This window comes from Gymnodraco acuticeps, unplaced genomic scaffold, assembly GCF_902827175.1.
Source record: "Gymnodraco acuticeps unplaced genomic scaffold, fGymAcu1.1, whole genome shotgun sequence".
Classification (NCBI taxonomy): domain Eukaryota; kingdom Metazoa; phylum Chordata; class Actinopteri; order Perciformes; family Bathydraconidae; genus Gymnodraco; species Gymnodraco acuticeps.
In genome coordinates, this window is record NW_022992147.1 from 64,237 (window position 1) to 87,131 (window position 22,895).

The following is a 22,895-nucleotide window of genomic DNA, read 5'->3' on the forward strand; positions in this document are numbered from 1 at the left end:
ATAGACCCTTTCACAAAGATGCCATTCAGGCCGACCTGCTCCTCTCCAGCTGTGGAGCGGACACTGCTGCAACACACACACACACACACACACACACACACACACACACACACACACACACCACACACACACACACACACACACACACACACACACACTAAGACACACACACACACAGGCAGATGTGCACACACAAGACACACTTTATCAACTAACCTACTGCACAGTCTTCCTGCTGTTTACAATCCTCTCTCATCGTGTACGTGACTTCCTTTTGAAGCTCAGTTGATATACTTGCAGCCATGTTGCATTGTAAGAGGAGATTTGGCAACTCTGGAATATTAGGGATTTTAAGAGATTACCGAGCAACACACAGAGTCCAAAGTACACTCTGTAAGCCATGAGAGAGAGTTCAGACAGGGCCAAAGTTTAAATCATAATATTAGCTGGGAATTTCTCTGGTAATAATTTGATTTGATTTATTTGTTTGCTTTTGTCTTTCATGGAGAACTGCAGAGATTTAGTATTTCACTTTTGGACTTGGACTCCTTTGTATACTTCCAGAACATAATGACACCACTATGTAACACTAGCGTTTCTATTGGCTTCCAACACATTGTACGTGATAGGCTAAGGGGCGGGATATCTTTAAGCGGTTGACCAATCACGACAGAGCCGGCCAGCTAACCAATCCGAGCGGACTGGGCTCTGGTTTCAGACAGAGGGTGAAAAGAGGTGCTGCAGCACAGGCAGTATGAGAAGAAGAGCTTTTTGATCATTAAAGCATGGAGACATGTCACAGTAGAGACACTACATACTGATATACACCTGAACATCAGCAGGAGAGGACTCTTTAAAGTAGAGACACTACATACTGATATACACCTGAACATCAGCAGGAGAGGACTCTTTAAAGTAGAGACACTACATACTGATATACACCTGAACATCAGCAGGAGAGGACTCTTTAAAGTAGAGACACTACATACAGATATACACCTGAACATCAGCAGGAGAGGACTCTTTAAAATACAGACACTACATACTGATATACAGCTGAACATCAGCAGGAGAGGACTCTTTAAAGTACAGACACTACATACTGATATACACCTGAACATCAGCAGGAGAGGACTCTTTAAAGTAGAGACACTACATACTGAATATAGGGATGCTCCGATCGATCGATCACCGATCGAGATCGGCCGATACTCACTCTCTACCGATCGATCGGTGCTCTCTAAACATTCCGATCGCGAGAGCCGATCGCATGACGTAAAATGCATGACACTTTTCTCTGTGTGCGGCAAAACAAGCTCGCCAAAATGGCTTCACCGGTCTGGCAGTATTTCAAGGTGTCCGAAAAAGACAGTAAAATAGCGGAATGCAACGTGTGTGTGTGAAGCAGAAGTCCTGCTGCTCCACCCGCTGAGACGGACCGGTGAGCGGAGCAAAACACACAAGAGTTAGACCTTCTTAGCTATTTGATCTACCTCTGGAACAAGCTAAACTAGTTATTATAAATATATTTATTCTTCACTGTCGGGTCACTCATTACTGGATCAGTGAGCTGCATGAGATACTGACAGGCTGTCAGGAGGGAGAGGGGGGGAGAGAGGAAAAGAGAGCGCTTCCGCTCATTTCTCCCGTGTTATTATCCAAAGTTAATGTAAACTTGAATAATGTACATCATTTGAATGTAATAATTAAGTTGATTGTTGTTTGTGGAAGCTCCAGTGAATGAGCCCCATTAACTGAGTTTAAACATCACTTTAAATGGAAGATTTAAAGTGATGTTTAAATCTTCCATTTAGGCCCCGCCCACTTGATCGGATCGGCGATCGGTATCGGCCGATACTGATTCCGGCAATCGGCCCCGAAATTGGCGATCGGAGCATCCCTAATACTGATATACACCTAAACATCAGCAGGAGAGGACTCTTTAAAGTAGAGACACTACATACTGATATACACCTGAACATCAGCAGGAGAGGACTCTTTAAAGTAGAGACACTACATACTGATATACACCTGAACATCAGCAGGAGAGGACTCTTTAAAGTAGAGACACTACATACTGATATACACCTGAACATCAGCAGGAGAGGACTCTTTAAAGTAGAGACACTACATACTGATATACACCTGAACATGAGCATATGTCCTCTTTAACAAGACATATTTATAAGCTAAACAAATCTTAACACTAATCAAATACCTTAAACCAAACGGTGCCAAAACATTTATTTCAACAGTCTTAACATTGGTTTTAAACAAGTAAGATACAATAAGCACAGAGGCATAACAAGGGATAATAACGTTGCATATTACATGTATTTCAAAGTGTTGTTTCTGAGGGTCTTGCATATTTAACTCTCAGATTGTCCCACTTACCCACATAAGAGTCTGCTCTGAGAGTAACGGTGTCCTAAAGTTAACTCTGATCTGCTGTATTGACATTATGAGGAGCAACAGTTCTGTGTGTGTGTCTCCACCAGTGTATTATTTATGTTGATTCTATTTGCTGTGCGGTGGCATTAAGACATGCTTGTGTGTCTTGAGAGAGATTAATTAAAATGCACTGTTACCCCCCAGCCCCTCCCTCTTAACCCAATCCACTGTCTGCTGCTGAATGAGGCTGTGTGCAGAGTGCAGACATCAGGATGTGAGGGGAATTTAAAGTTGTTCCTCCTAGAGTCTGTCTGTCTCACTCTGTCTCATTCACTGTTTTATTTATTTTGTACGTGTTTTTTATTCTTAAACATAGAATAAGTGAGGACTGGGCAAGTGAAAATATATTTTAAGAAAACTCAAATATGCAACGTTTACAATGCATAAAAAAGAGGTCAGACAAGGAAATAAGACATTGTTAAGATCCTTGAGGTTCAGAACAATCCCAATTCTCCCAATAGTCCCAACCCTCTCTCCTTAAGAGCCCATAGGGTTAAATATGTTGTCGTATTTGTGTATGTTGACCTTGAAGTTAGCATCTACCTGGTTCCTCTCGACAAAAAGCCGAAAAATAAGATCTATGGAAAACAAACATTTATGATACTTACAGGTTTTGTCCAGCAGGATGATCTCCACATATTAACACTACTTTATGATTTTAGAAGTAAAAATCTAATGCTGGGCAATGAAGGAACTACAGCACGGTCACATGACTTCACTTCACCAACGCTAAGCTAAAGGTGGCTAATGTTCGGTATTGGGTACATTTGGGTATTTATTGACGTATTTCATGTCGCAGAACAAAAGTTAAAATCTCTTCAGCTTGTGTTAACCACAGACCTTATTCCAGGAGTCTAACCAAAAACGAGTAAAAACAAATGTTGACTTTGACAGAAACCGATCCATACAGTTGCCAAAACCAACTTTTTTGGCTTTCTGGTTGGAAGTGGAACTTGTAAATATGCAGTGTTTTTATGTACCACTAAACACACACACACACACACACACACACACACACACACACACACACACACACACACACACACCATAAAAGGGATGAATGACCCTATTTATTTTTAATCCAACCTCTTAACTCTCCTCTTTCTCTCTCTCTTTATGCTCATCTGTTGGCGCTGAAACAAGAATTCAGTTCGGTCCGCTGAAGTCATCTTTGCCTTTCTTTGTCCCTACAGCTTCCCACAACATCTACACTGCCAAAAAAACACCCATTTACATGCACTTAATCTCACACCATGACCTTTTGTTACACCGTTTAAATCCTTCTAACAATAAAACACTTCCAAGTAATATCCTGGAAATCCCAATCCCTGTTTCTCCACCCTGAAAAAACATTGCTCCATGCTAGTTTAGGGTGCTAAGCTAGCAAGTAATCTGTTAAATTACAGCTATTTTCGGCAACACTATAACAATTAGGTTAAAAGTCCGGTCTTTCATTGTTATTGCTGCGTGTGAAATGCAGGTGTTGGTGAGTAATTGATTGAATGAGTTATAAAATGACTGGAGAACTTCCTCACTGTCCGCACTTCACCCTCATAATATGGACTAAATCTCTATATATAGAACCAGATCAGAATCAGAAACAGTAGGTTGACATGTACGAGGAAATTTACTTCGTGTTGTGGTGTATACATAAAAGTAAAACAAATATTTAAAGCACAGAGAGAAAACTATTTTAAGAAAACTATAATAACATTACAAAATATAGCGGTATTTACATTGAAGTAGAATTGGTATAAAATATGTGCAGTAATGAAAAACATAACGACACAGATGAACCAAGTTGAGCTGACTTAATCAAAGGGAAGGCAGATGATACGTATTTTTGAAGGCAAGTAAGCATCGCAAAGGTTCCCCTGACAAAAGCCAATAGCCGCTTTCACACCAAGTACTTTGCCGTACTTAGTTCCCAGCACTTAGTTCCCAGAACTTAGTTCCCCCATGGAACTGAGAGCCGATCGCGTTCACACCGGAATAAGTTCCCTGAGGGAAGATTACGCAAATGAAGCCGCTGACGTCACTTCTTCTGCTTTGGGTTTACTGGCAGGCCGCAAACAACTTCACGGCGTATACTGCCACCCGAAGTCCCCGGCCGGAAGTCCCCGGAGTTGGGGACTGGCTTCAGTAGAAGCTGCTGGGACTCCCAGCAGCTTCTACTGAAGCCTTCCGAGTAAATCGCCAGAACACCGACACCTCCTCATATCCACCGCTCCCATGTTTTATTTTGTGTTGCCATAAGTTAGTCTCTCTCCGTTGGTGCGCGGGGCTAATGCTAATGCTAATAATGCTAATGCCAGCAAATACAATGGCGGCAAGTTTTACGGTGCGTGATTTGCAATTCGCCCAGCCAATCAGAAATTGGAACTTTTTTCTCCCCAGGAAAGTACCACCTCTCTAGCAGGCACTAAAAATGGGGTAAAAGTTCTCATGAACTAAGTTCTCTTTTTGGTGTGAACGCAAAATCCCAGGAACTATTGGAACTAAACGGGAAAAGTACTCCGGTGTGAAAGCGCCTCTTGGGATTTTTCCATTGGATTTGGAAATATTGCAGAAAATAAGATATGTGGCAAAAAATGTTTAGCTGAAAGTATCAAAAGTAAAAGTTGCCATTATGCAGAATGTCTCTTTCTACAGTCTTATATTATTTTTCTAATATTCTGTTAAAGGACAAAATAGTTTGTCGTGAGTAAATGTACTTATAATTGTACTATAAGAATTGGAGGTTAAGGAGTTCATTACTCGTCAGCCGTAACCAGCTGAACTGTGACTTTAAGAGCTGTACTTTTACACCGATATGATCTTAGTTCCTGATACTGCTTTTAGAAACAGCCTCTCTTTTACCGGACACAATGACAGCTTGGCATCACAGCAGCTCAGCTTTACGTTAGAAATGTTGAGTTTTCAATGACAGCTGAGCCGTGTTTATAGAGGGGAGAAACGGTATGGATGCATGGGGGCGGCCAAATCTGCAGCCACCAGTCTACAGCACTGCGACTGCTCGGTAAGAAACACTCAGAAATATAGATATTGGAGCTGTAGAGTGGTGCAGGAATGAGTCCTAAACCTGGAAATTAGTTAGCATTTAGCACTTCCTGTTCCCTCGTATCGAAGTCAATGCTCTTTTGGATATGTTTTTGGTTTCTTAGCCTCAGTAAATAACCCACTGGTGAATTACAAAACTGCCCATTAAACGTCATCAGGCCCCTCATTAGCTGCCTTTAGCATTGCTGACGTGAAGTCATGTGACCTGGATGTTGTTAAATTAGCTTTTAATTTCTGGAGATAGAATTTACGCTTCCAAATAAAATAAAAAGTGGTGTTAATATGTGGAGATAATCCTGCTGAACAAAGTGTGTAAGTATAAAAAACATACGTTTGCAACAGAGATTATTTTCTGCAATTTTCCACAAAATCCAATGGAAAAATCCCATTGGGCTTTTTGTGGAGGGAACCAATGAGATGCTGCCTTCAGGGTCGGACCACAAAAGTATTTCATCACTGCACCGCTCAAAAACAACTGCTTGTGTTTTGCAGATATTGTGTGTGTGTGTGTGTGTGTCCTTTGCCCCCTGTGTGTTCTCCTTTTGTGAAAGTGTGTGTGGTACGACAGATACTGTGCCATCTGCCACACAGCGAGGAGGGTCAGTGACCTCCACCGCTGAGTGTGAGTCACAGGAATGTGTGTGTGTACGTACAGAAGTCAGACAGCGATGGGACCGGTGTGTTCATGTCTCAGAGGGGATGACTGAGCTGGTTTTTTGTATTTAGATTTTGTGAATAAGCACCGTTAAAAAAGCCAATTTATCTTTTAGTCTACTTTATTTATTTCTGAGAGGGTCTGTACTTAAAAAGCATATTTTATTAATTCTGTAGAACATGATTTGTAGGCTGGGATTTCTCTGCAACTCTGCAATACTTGATTCACTATTTTAACACATATTTAATATTTAACACTTGTGCAGATTGTGCTTCCTGTTTCCTGCGATTTAAAGATTGCACTAGACTAGTCCATATTGCATTTACCACTAAATGTTGATTTGTTGTGCAGCCCTATAGTCCACTTGCAGTGTCCAGATTGTCTTCATACTGCATGTCTTGTGATTTCTAAGAGGATTTTTGCCTCATGTAATGCATTTTTCTGCACACGATTTATCTTATTCCTGACTCAGTGCCCATGCGAGAAATGTTTGGCTATAGCTCATAGCATAACTCGTTATCATGTGTTCTTTTAAAATCCATTTAGATGTCAAGTCCCTTGGAGCAAAAGGTGGTTCTAGTGGGGATGCTTAATAATTCAAATCCTTCTCTAAGTGGACATTTTTTAAGATTCTGGCTTTTATCTTCACGTCTGATTGCATTAATTATATGTTGCTGTGGATGAAACTGTCAGATATGGCTCACAGGATTAATTTGCAGATCTACCAATCAGAGGGTCAGTGGTTGAATCCCACCCTCTGCAATCAAGTCAAAATGTTGTAACTCCAAACTTCTCCCATAGGCACATGTAAACAGTATTGAAGTGAATGCAAGATACATTGTAATTGAATGAAATGTAATGCTGTGTCATTTCTACACATGGCGCTGCACATGTTAGCGGACGTGCACACAAAGACACACACTCTCTGATTAATGGTCCCTTAAAGATGACCACACTCTATGACAGCAGGAAGCAGAGCGGCTGTGAGCTCTGTCACTTACAAAACCACCCGTGTGTGTGTGTGTGTGTGTGTGTGTTTGTACAAAGTGCACGACGCCTCGCTCTCTCTCTACAGAACAGGAAGCAGCGAGGTGGGGCTCGGCCTGATCTCTCTTCCTCTCCTCGTTCAATTGCTCTAGATTTTACAACTGGCTTTTGATTCCTGAGCGGGAAGCACATCCTGGGTTTTTTTTTTTTAACAGGAGGCAGGAATATTGCTCGGTGAAGCCTGATTGGTGCTGAGTGAGTGTGTGTGGGAGGGGGGGGATCAGGATTGAAGCCAGAAGGAGGCCCAACATGGCCAGTGAGGACGGACTGGAGGACTTGGCGGGGGATCAGCCGGTGGATTCCCCGGTCCAAACTGAGCAGAGTGACACTGAGTCAGCGGTAGGCATCTGTCCTCGCAGCAGGCCTTAATCTCAGCCGCCTTTTAATGTTCTTTACATCCATTATACTCTGTTCTGTCAGCTTCCTCGTTCACTTCCTGTAAAAACATCTCCTCTCTGGCGGCGAGTTCTAATTCCGTCGTGATTTTTTTGCCCTGCTTTGCGAGCTTTATTGCACTTGTTTCTGAGTTGTTTGTTGTAAAAACACAAGGGATAAAGTTGTATTGTGTCATGGAACAAACGCTCACTTCCTGTTGTTCATGGTGCGTTTTACTGCCTCTGCTTTATTTTCTGCCTTCATTAGCACCTGCTGCTGCTCGCACTGAGACGATCTCAGGCCTTCTCCCCCAATGGGCCCTATCATTCTCATGTTCAGGTGTATATCAGTATGTAGTGTCTCTACTTTAAAGAGTCCTCTCCTGCTGATGTTCAGGTTCATATCAGTATGTAGTGTCTCTACTTTAAAGAGTCTTCTCCTGCTGATGTTCAGGTGTATATCAGTATGTAGTGTCTCTACTTTAAAGAGTCCTCTCCTGCTGATGTTCAGGTGTATATCAGTATGTAGTGTCTCTACTTTAAAGAGTCCTCTCCTGCTGATGTTCAGGTGTATATCAGTATGTAGTGTCTCTACTTTAAAGAGTCCTCTCCTGCTGATGTTCAGGTGTTTATCAGTATGTAGTGGCTCTACTTTAAAGAGTCCTCTCCTGCTGATGTTCAAGTGTTTATCAGTATGTAGTGGCTCTACTTTAAAGAGTCCTCTCCTGCTGATGTTCAGGTGTATATCAGTATGTAGTGTCTCTACTTTTAAAGAGTCCTCTCCTGCTGATGTTCAGGTGTATATCAGTATGTAGTGGCTCTACTTTAAAGAGTCCTATCCTGCTGATGTTCAGGTGTTTATAGGTATGTAGTGGCTCTACTTTAAAGAGTCCTCTCCTGCTGATGTTCAGGTGTTTATCAGTATGTGGTGGCTCTACTTTAAAGAGTCCTCTCCTGCTGATGTTCAGGTGTATATCAATATGTAGTGTCTCTACTTTAAAGAGTCCTCTCCTGCTGATGCAGCACAAACATGTCCCTATCAGTCAATGCAGTGTACATCGCTTCATATGTTTATTGATGGGATGTTGTGTGACGATGTTCCAGGACTAAACACTTTGACAGAATTGTTGCATTGTTTTCAGTCTTCAAGACTTTGTTGCACATCCTTCTACACACCCAATCACTTTTTGCTTCAGAGTTGTGCAACAGCATAACGTTACAGTTCAAATCCTTCCACCCTCGCTCTGCACTGTGTGGTTACTGTGCTGCAGATGGATTATGGCTTTACTGTAGCTGGAGATCTGAGGAGTTGTAATCAGATCTGCTAAGCTGTGTGGCTCCACAGTGAAAAGGCCCCGAGCCACTGAACTGTAGCGTGTGTGCTGATGTCGCCTAATGTCATAACATTTAATTAAAGTATGACATCTACAGGCCTTTGGGGGTTAGAGATGTCCTGCATGATGGACATAATAACATTACATTCAGCTGACGCTTTTATTTATCCAAAGCGACTTACAATAAATGCGTTCGACCAACAAGATACAAACTTGAAGAAAACAGAATCATATAAGTACATCAGGCTTCATAGAGCAAAAACATTTCAAGTGCTACTCAACTGGCTTTAGATAAGCAAGTCCTTTGTTAGTATATAAGTGCTTTGTTAGTAATTCTATCGCTCGAAGTGGAGTCGAAAGAGATGAGTTTCCAGTCTGCGCCGGAAGGTGTGTAAGCTTTCTGTTGTCCTGATGTCAATGGGGAGCTCATTCCACCATTTTGGAGCCAGGATAGCAAACCCACGTGTTTTTGCTGATGGGATCTTGGGTCCCCCTCGCAGTGCGGGTGCAGCGAGACGTTTGGCTGATGCAGAGCGGAGTGCACGTGCTGGGGTGTACAGTTTAACCATGTCCTGGATGTACGAAGGGCCAGATCCATTCGCAGCATGGTACGCAAGTACCAGTGTCTTGAAGTGGATTCTAGCTATTACTGGAAGCCAGTGAAGGGAGCGGAGGAGCGGAGTGGTGTGGGAACATTTAGAAAGGTTGAAGACCAGACGAGCCGCTGCATTCTGGATGAGCTGCAGAGGTCGGATGGCACATGCAGGTAGACCAGCCAGGAGGGAGTTGCAGTAGTCTAGGCGTGAGATGACGAGAGCCTGGGCCAGAACCTGCGTCGCTTTCTGTGTCAGCTGGGGACGTATCCTCCTGATGTTGTAAAGCGTGTATCTGCAGCAGCGGGTTGTAGCAGCGATGTTTGCAGTGAAGGACAGTTTGTTATCTAGGGTCACACCCAGATTCCTTGCAGTCTGAGTCGGGGAAACAACAGAGGTGCCAATGTTGATTGTCAGGTCAAGAGTGGGACAATCTTTTCCCGGAAGGAAAAGCAGTTCAGTCTTGTCAAGGTTGAGCTTGAGGTGGTGAGCAGACATCCACTGAGAGATGTCCGCTAGACAAGCAGAGATGCGTGCGACGACCTGGGTCTCTGAGCGGGGAAAGGACAGAATTAATTGGGTGTCATCAGCGTAGCAGTGGTTTGAAAAACCAATGCGGGCTAATGACTGATCCAAGCGAGTTTGTGTACAGGGAGAAGAGGAGGGGACCAAGAACAGAGCCCTGAGGGACCCCCGTAGTTAATTGACAAGGGTCGGACTCTGACCCTCTCCAAGTCACCCTGTAGGTGCGGTCTTTCAGGTATGAGGTGAGGAGGGAAAGTGCAGAGCCTGAAACTCCAAGTGCTTGGAGAGTGCAAAGGAGGATCTGATGATTCACCGTGTCGAATGCAGCAGACAGGTCCAACAGGATGATGACAGAGGAGAGGGAGGCTGCTTTAGCAGTGTGCAGTTCCTCAGAGACAGCAAGGAGGGCAGTTTCTGTGTAGTGACCTGCCTTGAAACCAGACTGGTGCGGATCCAGAAGGTTGTTCTGATGGAGATAACAGGAGAGTTGTTTAATAACATTAAATGCTATAGAGCAGAGTAGGGACGACGTATTTTTGTCGCCGACCATGAAGTTAGGGTAGCGTCAATGGTTCCCACAACGGTTATTTTTATTTTGATATTCAGTTCCTGACGGACGCCAAAAAAGCCAGAGATTATGGAATTAAACAAATAAATAAAAACAAGGATAATTGTGTGTTATTGGTGAGTAAATAACAGTGTGTTATTTAGAAAAGAATAACAAATTAGAAGGAAAGAAAGATATAAAAAAATACAGATTTCAGTATTCTGAGGCTCTGAGCCCCATTTATTTTCCTCACAGACGACAAAAAAAGTCCAACATTATACGGCGTGTTTCTCAATCGGGAGGATGCTGGCTTGGTAGTCGCGTACTTCCAAGTCACTTCCTTCAGAAACGAAGCAAGTATGCTTCCAAGCCACGGCTCGGAAAACGAAGAAGAATGGAACAGGCTAACAAGTGTGCCACTCTCTCTAACGGTTTCAACATAAACTGTACCGAAAATAAATACCTCACGATGTCTATCTAATTATGAACTTGCTTTACTTTCACGGAACACATTTTTGGTGATAACAAATGTAACAAAGTAACATATTTACCAACACATGTTCTACGCCACTACATACTTACATTTAAATGTGTGCTGTGTCGGTTCAGCCATTCTCCGCAAGGGTTTTTGAAATTGGTCCGTGCGCAAAGCATTGTGGGGATTTTAAGGACGCGAAGTCTACCCATGTGCAGCCTCGAAATTTCCCCCAAACCAAGGACGCGGCCTCGGTGGAATTCCAAGTATGCTGGAGATTGGAACAGTCCTTCGGCGGCACTCGATGACGTAGCGTCCTTGAAATATTGGCTTGGAAGCCAGTATCCTCGAGTTTGAGAAACGTCCACGGTTTAAAATAAAAACAATAATCATGGCTTGATATTGAGTAAGAACATGTTTTTATGAACCACACAGCTTCCGGTCTTCCAAGACCCGAATGGACAAAAAGACGTGCTGCAGGCACGAAACATACTACCAGTAGAAATACATTGCTTTTAAAATCGTTGTGTGTGACACGAAAAAAAGGGGAAAATCGTGTTGGTGAACACGAATCAATAGATTAAATGTCGTGACTATAACACGAAATGCCGTGAGACTGGGTTGTGTAGGCCTATAGCTGTCAACTGTTCAAACTGTGATCACCAGTTCAATACATTTGACAAATTCGACTTGGTTTCTATGCTTATTTGAACATGCATTTATTTATTTTTTTAAATTAAAATGTTTTCTTTTTTTTGTAAACTTTTTTCCCACATTTTTATTTTTTTTATACGATATGTACATTTCGGTTAATCGGTTAACCCTTTTTTTGGGGGTCAAATATTCGAATATACATTTGCTTTCAAATTCCCATCCCTATTATGAAATAAAAGTGATATAGAAGATTACTTTAGCACTTTCAGTATAGATATTTCTTCAAATGTGAAGTTTTAACAATTTAAATGTGAAGAAAATGTAATATTTACACAGTCTGCTGAATCTGGAGACACTCATCCAACCAGCTATTGGACTGATCACCTCAAAGCTTTAAGACACAGTAAAACAAAAGGTTAATTATCTCCTCACTTTGTGGCTACCTCTTTGTAATTTACCACCTTCTCCTAACGATCTCCATAACATTCATCTGGCTGCAACTTACACATTATTGATCTAATATATCATATTCCAAGTACTTGTATATACTGTAGACTCTCCTTGCACTATTTTATCTGTGTTATTGTGTTGCGCTGTTGGAGGAGCCTGTGACCTCAGATTTTCATTGATATATCTACACACCATAGCTATTAGGGATGGGAATTTGAAAGCAAATTTATATTCGACTATACAACCTCCAAAAAAACGGTTAACCGAATAAAAAACAAAAGTTAAATATTTAAAAAAAACCTAGTAGCTGTGTACACATGACAATAAAAACCTTGAATCTCCTTCTCCCCCTCCCCATTTTATTTACTTGTACTATTTTATCTGTTTTATTGTGTTGCGCTGTTGGAGGACCTCAGATTTTCATTGTCATAACTGTAGTTGTGTACACATGACAATAAAAGCTTTGAATCCTCCTCCTCCTCTTCAGGGCGATCCCGGCGGGCTCTCTGTGCTCCAGCAGCTCGGTCTGGACCAGAACTCGGACTTCTCGGACTCCAGCGTGCAGCAGTGTCTGGACACGCATCGGGAGCGGATCCGCAGGGAGATCCGTAAGGAGCTGAAGATCAAGGAGGGGGCGGAGAACCTTCGCAGAGCCACGACGGAGCGGAGGAACGCCCAGCAGGTGGACTCGCAGATCCGCAGCTCCAAACGCAAGCTGGAGGCGCTGCACGACCAGCTGCAGGAGCTGGACGCACACATCGTGGTGAAGGGCCCCGACGAGAACGAGGGTATGTTATCCATATACGCTTCTGGGGGAAGATGATTCCTCCTCTGGGGATCGTGAGTGTGCAACATGTGAGGGCATTTAAGGTGTTGAGATGGTTGAGAAGTCTTATTTTCCGACAACAAAGGTACGGTATCCCAAAAGAGAAGTTTCTAGGATTTTTCTAGGACCCCAACCCTCCCTTTTATATTGTAAAGCCATTTTGAGTCCCAGAAAAGCACGATAAAAATACAATACTTCGGACAACAACACTCTCGTTTTAGTGTAGAGGGTCAGAATGCATAACAAATGCATCCTCTAACTGTATGATCTACCAGAAGACAACAATGACCATGTTTAGCACCTCCACCAACAGATGACCTCTGACCTTGTGTGGTGAGACGAGAGGCAGATCTGAAGAGTGCAGCCCGACGGGCCTTAGCTTTATTACAGTGTCAAATATGGTACAACGCGGCAACAATAGCAAGAGAGCTTGATTAAACAAATATCACACACATATATACAGTATACTGCTTCCCCGCCCCCACCAGGTCTACGTAATGTAGTGTGTAGTAAGTTGCATGAGATGCCAACCTCTGATCCCCAGAGGTGGGAAGTAGTGGAGTACAAATACTGGTTACTGTACTTAAGTATATGTTTCTGGTATCAGTACTTTACTCCACTACTTATTTTTCTGACGACTTTTTACTTTGACTTCTTACATGTTGAACACAAATACCTGTACTTTCTACTTCTTACATGTTGAACACAAATACCTGTACTTTCTACTTCTTACATGTTGAACACTAATACCTGTACTTTCTACTTCTTACATGTTGAACACAAATACCTGTACTTTCTACTTCTTACATTTTGAACACAAATACCTGTACTTTCTACTTCTTACATGTTGAACACAAATACCTGTACTTTCTACTTCTTACATGTTGAACACAAATACCTGTACTTTCTACTTCTTACATGTTGAACACAAATACCTGTACTTTCTACTTCTTACATGTTGAACACAAATACCTGTACTTTCTACTTCTTACATGTTGAACACAAATACCTGTACTTTCTACTTCTTACATGTTGAACACAAATACCTGTACTTTCTACTTCTTACATGTTGAACACAAATACCTGTACTTTCTACTTCTTACATGTTGAACACAAATACCTGTACTTTCTACTTCTTACATGTTGAACACAAATACCTGTACTTTCTACTTCTTACATGTTGAACACAAATACCTGTACTTTCTACTTCTTACATGTTGAACACAAATACCTGTACTTTCTACTTCTTACATGTTGAACACAAATACCTGTACTTTCTACTTCTTACATGTTGAACACAAATACCTGTACTTTCTACTTCTTACATGTTGAACACAAATACCTGTACTTTCTACTTCTTACATGTTGAACACAAATACCTGTACTTTCTACTTCTCACATGTTGAACACAAATACCTGTACTTTCTACTTCTCACATGTTGAACACAAATACCTGTACTTTCTACTTCTTACATGTTGAACCCAAATACCTGTACTTTCTACTTCTTACATGTTGAACCCAAATACCTGTACTTTCTACTTCTTACATGTTGAACACAAATACCTGTACTTTCTACTTCTCACATGTTGAACCCAAATACCTGTACTTTCTACTTCTTACATGTTGAACACACAAATACCTGTACTTTCTACTTCTTACATGTTGAACACAAATACCTGTACTTTCTACTTCTTACATGTTGAACTCAAATACCTGTACTTTCTACTTCTTACATTTTTAACACAAATACCTGTACTTTCTACTTCTTACATGTTGAACACAAATACCTGTACTTTCTACTTCTTACATGTGAACACAAATACCTGTACTTTCTACTTCTTACATGTTGAACACAAATACCTGTACTTTCTACTTCTTACATGTTGAACACAAATACCTTTACTTTCTACTTCTTACATGTTGAACACAAATACCTGTACTTTCTACTTCTTACATGTTGAACACAAATACCTGTACTTTCTACTTCTTACATTTTGAACACAAATACCTGTACTTTCTACTTCTTACATTTTTAACACAAATACCTGTACTTTCTACTTCTTACATGTTGAACACAAATACCTGTACTTTCTACTTTTCCAAACAGGCTGGTTCCTTTAGTTTGAATGTGTGTTTGGTGGCGTGATCATTATTATTATTTAGAGTCATTGCATGCCTATTGATTTGAACACGATCCGTGTATCTATCCTACTTTTACCAGAGTATTTTTAAACATGAGTATCTGTACTTCTACTTGAGTAAAGGATGTGTGTATTTTTGCCATCTCTGCTGACCTCTCCCTCCTCTCCCCCAGATGCCCATAGATCTCCGGGTTCGCTCAACCGGACGTCGGCCATTCAGCGCAGGATCGCGGCTCTGGAGCGTCAGCTGAACATCGAGCTGAAGGTCAAACAGGGGGCAGAGAACATGATCCCGATATACGCCAACGGAGGAACCAAGGTATCAGCTCTGACCTAACCCTAACCCTGGCCCAGGTATCGCTGGGATGAATGGTTCTTATTTAAATGAAAAAGCAGATTTTCTGAATTTAAGAGGTTGTATTTGGACGATATATTGCAAACATGATTTTCTATTCAAACGCTTTTCAGAATTAACTTAACAGCCTACTCACTATAGTGCTACATGTTCCCTGTTACGGTCCTTTGGTATTGTCTTAAACCTCATTTGATCAATTGTCCTTGGGTGCTTTGAAAGGCACCTCTAAATAAAATGAATCATTATTATTATTATTAATGATCAAGTGTCCTTGCTTTACGGAACACCACCTATACCAGAGAAAGCGTTAATTTGCATGTTTAGGAACCAATAAGAATTAGAATTGGAGGATGAAACCCTCTTTAAGGGTCACACATACACAGTGGGTGCGTCTCACTTCTCTTACTTTTGATTTCCTCGCTCCTCGGGCTCGGTATCACCGGAAGTTGATTTGTCTGCGCCATCTTGAGTAGCGTCCCAGTGGCCTTATTTTTGGAGGATCGAGGAGCGATAACGGAGGAGCGATAATCGAGGAACTACCAGACCATCCTCCGGTGAAATCCTCTTGACACTCGCCCCGCCCCCTTACTGTGTATCGCTCACTGATTGGACGATGCAGTGCATGCACTGATCTGGCTGCTGTCAGACGCTCAGCTGTGCGGCGTCATCACAAACGGACGTCGCTTCACGTGACGCTCCGGAGGAAAGGACGTCCCATTGCTCTTAAAACTCATTTCCCTGCTTCTCGTGGTTTCCATCTCTCCATGCTTCCCTGGTGGGAGGGACTAGTCGCAGGGAAACTACGCAAGTGAAGGACGCAAGGAATCCATTTAACCGAAGTGAGATGCACCTAGTGACATTTGACCTCTGCTTTTAACCCATCCTAGTACTAGGAGCAGTGGGCATAGCAAAAGCCATCATTTATCAGGTATTTTTTGGGACTTCAAATCGAATGTCAGCTCTCAACCCAACTCAGTATGTTCACCTCCCTATCCACTGATAGATTAGACCCTCCAGAAAAACGCGGGCAAAAACCCTTGATTATGCGATTTTAAACATGCAGGGTTTTTATGTGATTTTATGTGGTGAAATTGCGGGAAGTTGCGAAATACTGTATGCTAAAAAAGTTTTTTTAAATATTGGGCTGTCTTATTTATTCTCTCTCACACACAACCTGCCACTAATGTTACTTTACTTTACTATTCAATTAAACACATTCAATGTTTATTTATTGTAAAAGAAATTGGGCTATTTTAATCACACCCTCTCTCTCACACACACACACACACACACACACACACACACACACACACACACTTCTCCGCCTCATTCTGTTTTCATTTACTCGTTCGTTATCTGACCAGCTTCAATCTTGTAGGCTACTCACTTCGTTTCTTGTAACCCTCGAAAGGGTTTTGGAGGTCGATGCCTCGGTGAACGTGAGTTGTTTGGCTTTCTTGTCCGCAGCAGCAGAAAGCATTTTCGAATGTTTGAATGAATCAAAGTGGGTCGTCACCGTGGATGTTCTCTTATGCTCCAACATAGTTGCACGGGGTGCAGAACAGTTTCCCCCCACTTTCGTGCAAGACATCGGGGTACTGCTTTGCCCAGTCTTTAGCAGAAATGTTCGTCGGTAAATGAGATGGATTAGATTTTTTCATCTTGGTGTTTTCTCTCTCGTGTGAGCTCCACACGTTCACTCTACGGTGTTGTTTACCTTCTGTGATGCGCGAGCTGATGACGTCGCGTCATCATCATCACTACTTCACGTCAAGACGAGTTAACTTTTTTTTTGCTCAACTTTGTGTGGAAAAATGCGGGGATTATGCGGCCTTTTGATAAATATGCGGCCTTTTACAAATCTGCGCCATTTTGCTGATTATGCGGTAAATTCTGCGATCGCAGAATCGCGTTTTTCTGGAGGGTCTACGATATGTTTTATACAGATTTCAGCTTACTGTAGTAGTTAGTAGGGCACATGTTCACTACTGAATGTATAGTACATTTAATACATCCCCAATAGGTGTGAGAGCCACCAGGAGTTACATATGGTGAGGAGAAATTAAAGCAATAATAGATTTGAACTGGTCGAAGACATGCACAGCTTATAGTATATGTGTATAGGTATGTAGAGCCGATATTGAATATTGCCTTTTCATAAGAGATATTGTGAATGGGGGAATAGAGTGATTTATTGTGACACGTCTCCTCCTCCTGTGTTTTTGTCCTCCCTGCAGGACAAGAAGCTGCTGCAGATGGCTCAGCAGATGCTTCAGGACAGCAAGACGAAGATCGACATCATCCGAATGCAGATCCGAAAAGCCATGCAGGCCACGGAGCAGTCGGAGGAGAACCAATGTATCTATCATCTATCATCTATCTCCTCCAAATCCTGCTTTCATCCCTCCTTCCCAAAGCTGATAAACACGCTGCATATTTTATGATGCAGTGTGGTAATGGATCGATTCCTGCCTCAGAACTCCACGGTCTTCCAGTCACACACACACACACACACACACACACACACACACACACACACACACGCACATGCACACACACGTGCACACGCACACACAGTCCATTACACTCACTTACACGCTCTCTCACACACACACACACACGCACGCACGCACAGACACACGGTCTTCCAGTCACACACACGCATACACACACGGTCCATTACAGCCCCCTCTCAGGTTAGAGCCTTATTGATGTTCCTGCATCCCCTTGATGTTGCCCAACAACTAAAAGCCACGGCTCGGAGAGAGAGAAATGCAATAAAAGACTAAATAAAATAGAAATGTTTGTTAACATCAGTAAAAGTAAGAAATGTGATCTGAAAGGATAAAATAATTATTATATAAACATGTAAGAAGTTAGAGTACATATATGCAATAAAATATTAAATAAAATAGAAATATTGATGTCAGTTAAAGTAAAAAATGTGCAATGAAAGGATAAAATTAGAAGATTATAATAATTATTATGTTAACATACTGTAAGAATTTAGAGTACATATGTGCAATAAAAAGATAGGAATACAATAAAATAAATAAATAATAACTTTTAAACATAGTGATGAGAAATGTGCAATCAAAGGATGAAATAGAATAAAAAATTATAATAATATTCATAAACATGGGAAGGTAAAGTACAAGTCTGCACATTGTACGATAAAACAACAAATATATACAGTAGTGCAGGGATGGGCAAATGGCGGCCCCCACCTCCTCTTTTTGCGGCCCTCAGATTAATTTATAAACAACGTAATTAATTTAAAAAAAAACATTTAAATTGTATTTATTTAAGTTGTTTTACTTGTAGTACTGATACCGTCCACTAGACTCCTAGTTACGTCGCGAGCTGCGTAGATTATTTCAAATACCGCAAAATAATCTGTGACGCATTTGTGTGTATTGTGTTTGTTTCCCGGGAAACCCTCACAAGAAACACCGGCTGTTGTTATGCCTGCTGTGACGTTAAGTTGCCTCTTGTAATTATGCCTTTTAAAAGCTTAAAAGCTGTTTTTATCATCTGAATTTGGCGAAACAAGTTTAATATTCTTAAAACCAAGACTTTGTTTATTTGAAATCAGATGAAAACAAACTTTCACGGACCGTGCCGTGTTATCTATGATTACTACGCTTCTCATTCATAATTTCAGCGGGAGGGAGGGGGAGCAGCGCTGAGGAACAGCAGAGTGCGGGCGTGTTGACATTCCCCTTATTGTGGAATAAGGGGAATGCAGAGACAGGCTACAAGTGTTTTAGGTTCAAGTTAGACAACTAATGTCTGGGTTAGTGTTCATGACTTCATGTTTATGTCATCTTAATGGTTAATCTAAATACACACACATTTTCCGTGCTTTCCAATAGTTTAAAATAGCTTTATTCCACTGTTTAATAACCTGTTCAATACAAACATGCCACTTGTAAAAAGAGAATATATTTGCACCGGGGCCAATCACAACCTTGTTACGCCACTGGCCAGTACATCAATGATGTGGCCCCCACCACCATCAAAGTTGCCCATCCCTGCAGTAGTGTGTTAGTATTAATAAAGACATGAATGCACAGTAATGAGTGATTTAGCTCCTGGTGGTGAATATCTCTACTGTCATGCTGCTGTATTATGTAATATTTGTTGTTGACCTCACCTGTGTTTGTGCAGCAGGTAAGCCGGACATGTGTGGAGCGGAGCTGCGGGTGGAGGAGCTCTGGCATCACTACAGGGTGGAGCACGCCATGTCTGAAGGAGCCAAGAACATGCTGAGGCTGCTGGGAGCTGGGAAGGTGCAGGACAAGAAGGCCATGGCCGAGGTCAGAGGGGGTTTGAAACACACGTGATATTATTGTGATGCTCTGACGCTTGAAAACCTTGGTACACCAAAGAAGCACTTAAAGGTGGGGTGGGTAATTCACTTCAGAAACACTTTTTGTTATATTCCATGCAATGCTCTGAACATCCCGATAGCAATGAATATATTAAGTGCTTTGACAACAAATCCATAAAGAAATGTCATCTGTGGAAGCCGTGGCGCTGTAAAAAGCACGACCAATCATCTGCCTCGGCCCGGCTAAAGTAACTGGATGGCCGACCTGCCTGTCAGCCTTCCATCTGTGCACAAACTTATCTCATGCCCTCATTGGTCATGTGCGCGTTCGTGTGTGTTGGAGGAGGGGCTCTGTAAGGAAGTGGCAGATTTCTTCCGGTTGTGTATTTTCAAATTCTAGCGCACTCGAGCTGGTTTCTCCAAAATTACCTACCCCACCTTTAACATAGACTATGTAAATGTGCATGTTTTTGAACGTGCTGTAACAGGCACACATTTAGATGTATTGCTAACAACATTGTTTTTCTAGTTTCTAAGTAGACATCTTTTATAGTATTTTTGTTTTTGTTGAAAAAGTCTGAAATGTTTTCAGATTAAAACTCTCTGGTTTCCTCTTTGGATTCACGGGAGTAAATCACCTTAAACGTGGCCATCTTTTATGCATATTCACAATATTCAGAGACGTTACAGTGATACTGCCTGAAAGGAACTGGGCATGCTGGGAGAAAAAATAACTTGTATTCACATTTGAAAAATATGAAGAGACCATTGAAGCATTATCAGTTTCACTATTTATAGGTATGTGTTTGAGTAAAATGAACATTTGATTTTATTCTTTAAACTACTGACAGCATTTCTTTGTGTTGTAATTCAACAGACTGAATGTAATGGCTTTCAAACGTTCAGGTGTTTAACAGTCTTATGGCCTGTGGGATGAAACTGTCCCCGAGTCTGGTGGGTTTAGACCTGACACTGCGGTACCGCCTGAGTCAGAGCAGTGTGTTGCTGGGGTGATGGGGGTCTTTTGTAATCATGTGGGCTGCTTTCTCCATTTCATTTCCCCATTAAGATCAATACATATTGAAAGTTGAAAGTCCCTGTGTGCTGTGTGCAGGCTCAGTGTGGTCTGGGGGAGTCGTCCCAGCGTCTGGACCTCCTGCGGCTCTCTCTGGACCAGAGGCTGCAGGACCTCCCAGAGGACCACCCTAAAGCCTGCCTCATCAAGGAGGAGCTGCTGCTGGCCGCCTCCTCCGCATTCAGCGCCCGCACCAGCACGCCCTACGTCCAGAACCAGTACAGCACCATGAGCAAACCCTCCCCTCTCACAGGTACACAGAGGGGGATATTGACTGTTTCAGGTGTAGAGGCTGTGTCGCAGTTTAACAGTACAGTACATTTCATTTAGCTAACGCTTTTATCCAAAGTGACATACGGTAAGAAAGATACAATCTCAGAACAACAAGAAAAATACTGATATATTTGCTTCAAGCAAGACAAACTATTGTAAGTGACCGCTCATTGGTTTCAAATTGACTAAACTCTTATATATTTTTTATATTTTTTATTATTATTTTTTTCATTATATATTATTTTTTTAATGTATTTATTTTGTAGATTTTATTTTATCATTTAATATTTTTGTTATATATATATTTTTTTGTTGTGCTTTGTACATTTGATTGTTTATTGCATTTTTTTATTATTATTTTTATGTGTTTATTTTGTAGATTTTATTTTTTCATTTCAGATGTTTTTTAGATTTTATATAATTTTTTTTAAAACACATCTTCTTTTAGATGTTTCTATGTAATGGCCATGGTACAAGTGAAACAGGCTGCTTTGCTGCGTCGTCCTTTTTTCATACCTGTGTGACTTCTTTTTATCTCAATGTTCTCCCCCCTCAGGCACCCTGCAGGTGCACCTGCTGGGCTGCATGGGGCTTCTGGAGGGGGTCCCGGGGCGCAGCAGAGGGTCTCCGCTCTCTCTCCCCTCCTTCACTGCAGGAGACGGACGGTCCTCCTTCAAACTGAGCGGGCTGTACAGCCGCAGCTCCTCCAGCCTCAGCCTGAAGATCCCCGGGAAGAACGACGAGCTCTCCTGTGAGTGGGGGGGGGGGGGGCTTTTATTGTCATTTGTACATACAGTAGCTACAGTGTAGTTATATTAATGAGAAACTTAGGTCATAGGCTCCTCAACAGTGCAACATAATAAAATAGTGAAATATTGCAAGGAGAGTCTATATACAAGTAATTAGAATATGATATATTAGATAAATAATTTCTAAGTTGCAGCCAGATGAATGTTATGGATGTCCTTTCAAAAGTTCAGGTGTTTAACAGTCTGATGGCCTGTGGGATGAAACTGTCCCCGAGTCTGGTGGTTTTAGACCTGACACTGCGGTACTCTGAGTTTAACTTGAGGAAAAGTAGCAATACATTGTAAATATACTCTGTTACAAGTAAAAGTCCTGCATTCAATCAAAATCTGACTCTACAAAAGTATTGGCATCCAAATATAGTTAAAGGTCTCCTATCATGCAAAATGAACTTTGTGATGTCTTTTATACATAAACATGTGTCTCAGGGAACTCACGCAGCGTCAGAAATAAAACCCTCTCTCTTTTCCTCCGTACCCAAATCTCTAAAAACGGGGCTACAACGGAGCTGATCCAGATTTGATATGACGTAATATCTGAAATGTGGACCCACGGCCCTATCAGAAACGTTGCTATCAGAAACAATGCCCGACTGTTTTGGACGTAATATGGTCGGTGTTTACATTAGCATCGCTAACACTCAGAGCTAACCTGTACTGGAGAGCATGTGTGTGAAGAAGCAGGAAGTAAAAAGGAACTCACCTTGTGGTATAACCGGCAAGAGAGAAAGCCTTTGAGCTCCATACTGTTTCAGAGATAATCCTTGATAATCCATGATATGGTGTTTCATCACGGCAGCATTTAGTTTAGACAGTAGCTGCCGGGTCCCGCATGAGCTCAGACCATGGATGTATAATAAGAACTGGATACAGCGTAGGAGGCGGGGCCTCATTCATTCCTATGAGAGCTGCTCATTAGC

General features: G+C 41.8%; 1 protein-coding gene across 4 annotated transcripts in view; it reads left to right on the plus strand.

The window, feature by feature from the left end:
- Positions 1 to 22,895, plus strand: part of pkn1b (protein kinase N1b) — a 62,091-nt gene that overhangs the window by 18,563 nt on the left and 20,633 nt on the right. The window contains exons 1-7 of one of the 4 annotated variants that reach the window (XM_034203929.1): positions 5,355 to 5,470; positions 12,653 to 12,953; positions 15,307 to 15,452; positions 17,726 to 17,846; positions 19,659 to 19,807; positions 20,936 to 21,149; positions 21,726 to 21,920. In XM_034203929.1, the coding sequence (XP_034059820.1) occupies positions 5,420 to 5,470; positions 12,653 to 12,953; positions 15,307 to 15,452; positions 17,726 to 17,846; positions 19,659 to 19,807; positions 20,936 to 21,149; positions 21,726 to 21,920 (1,177 nt within the window). In that variant the 5' untranslated portion in view covers positions 5,355 to 5,419. Of the gene's footprint in view, positions 1 to 5,354; positions 5,471 to 7,264; positions 7,553 to 12,652; positions 12,954 to 15,306; positions 15,453 to 17,725; positions 17,847 to 19,658; positions 19,808 to 20,935; positions 21,150 to 21,725; positions 21,921 to 22,895 lie in introns of those variants that run through there. The other 3 variants (XM_034203928.1, XM_034203927.1, XM_034203930.1) reach the window with 3 other exon arrangements.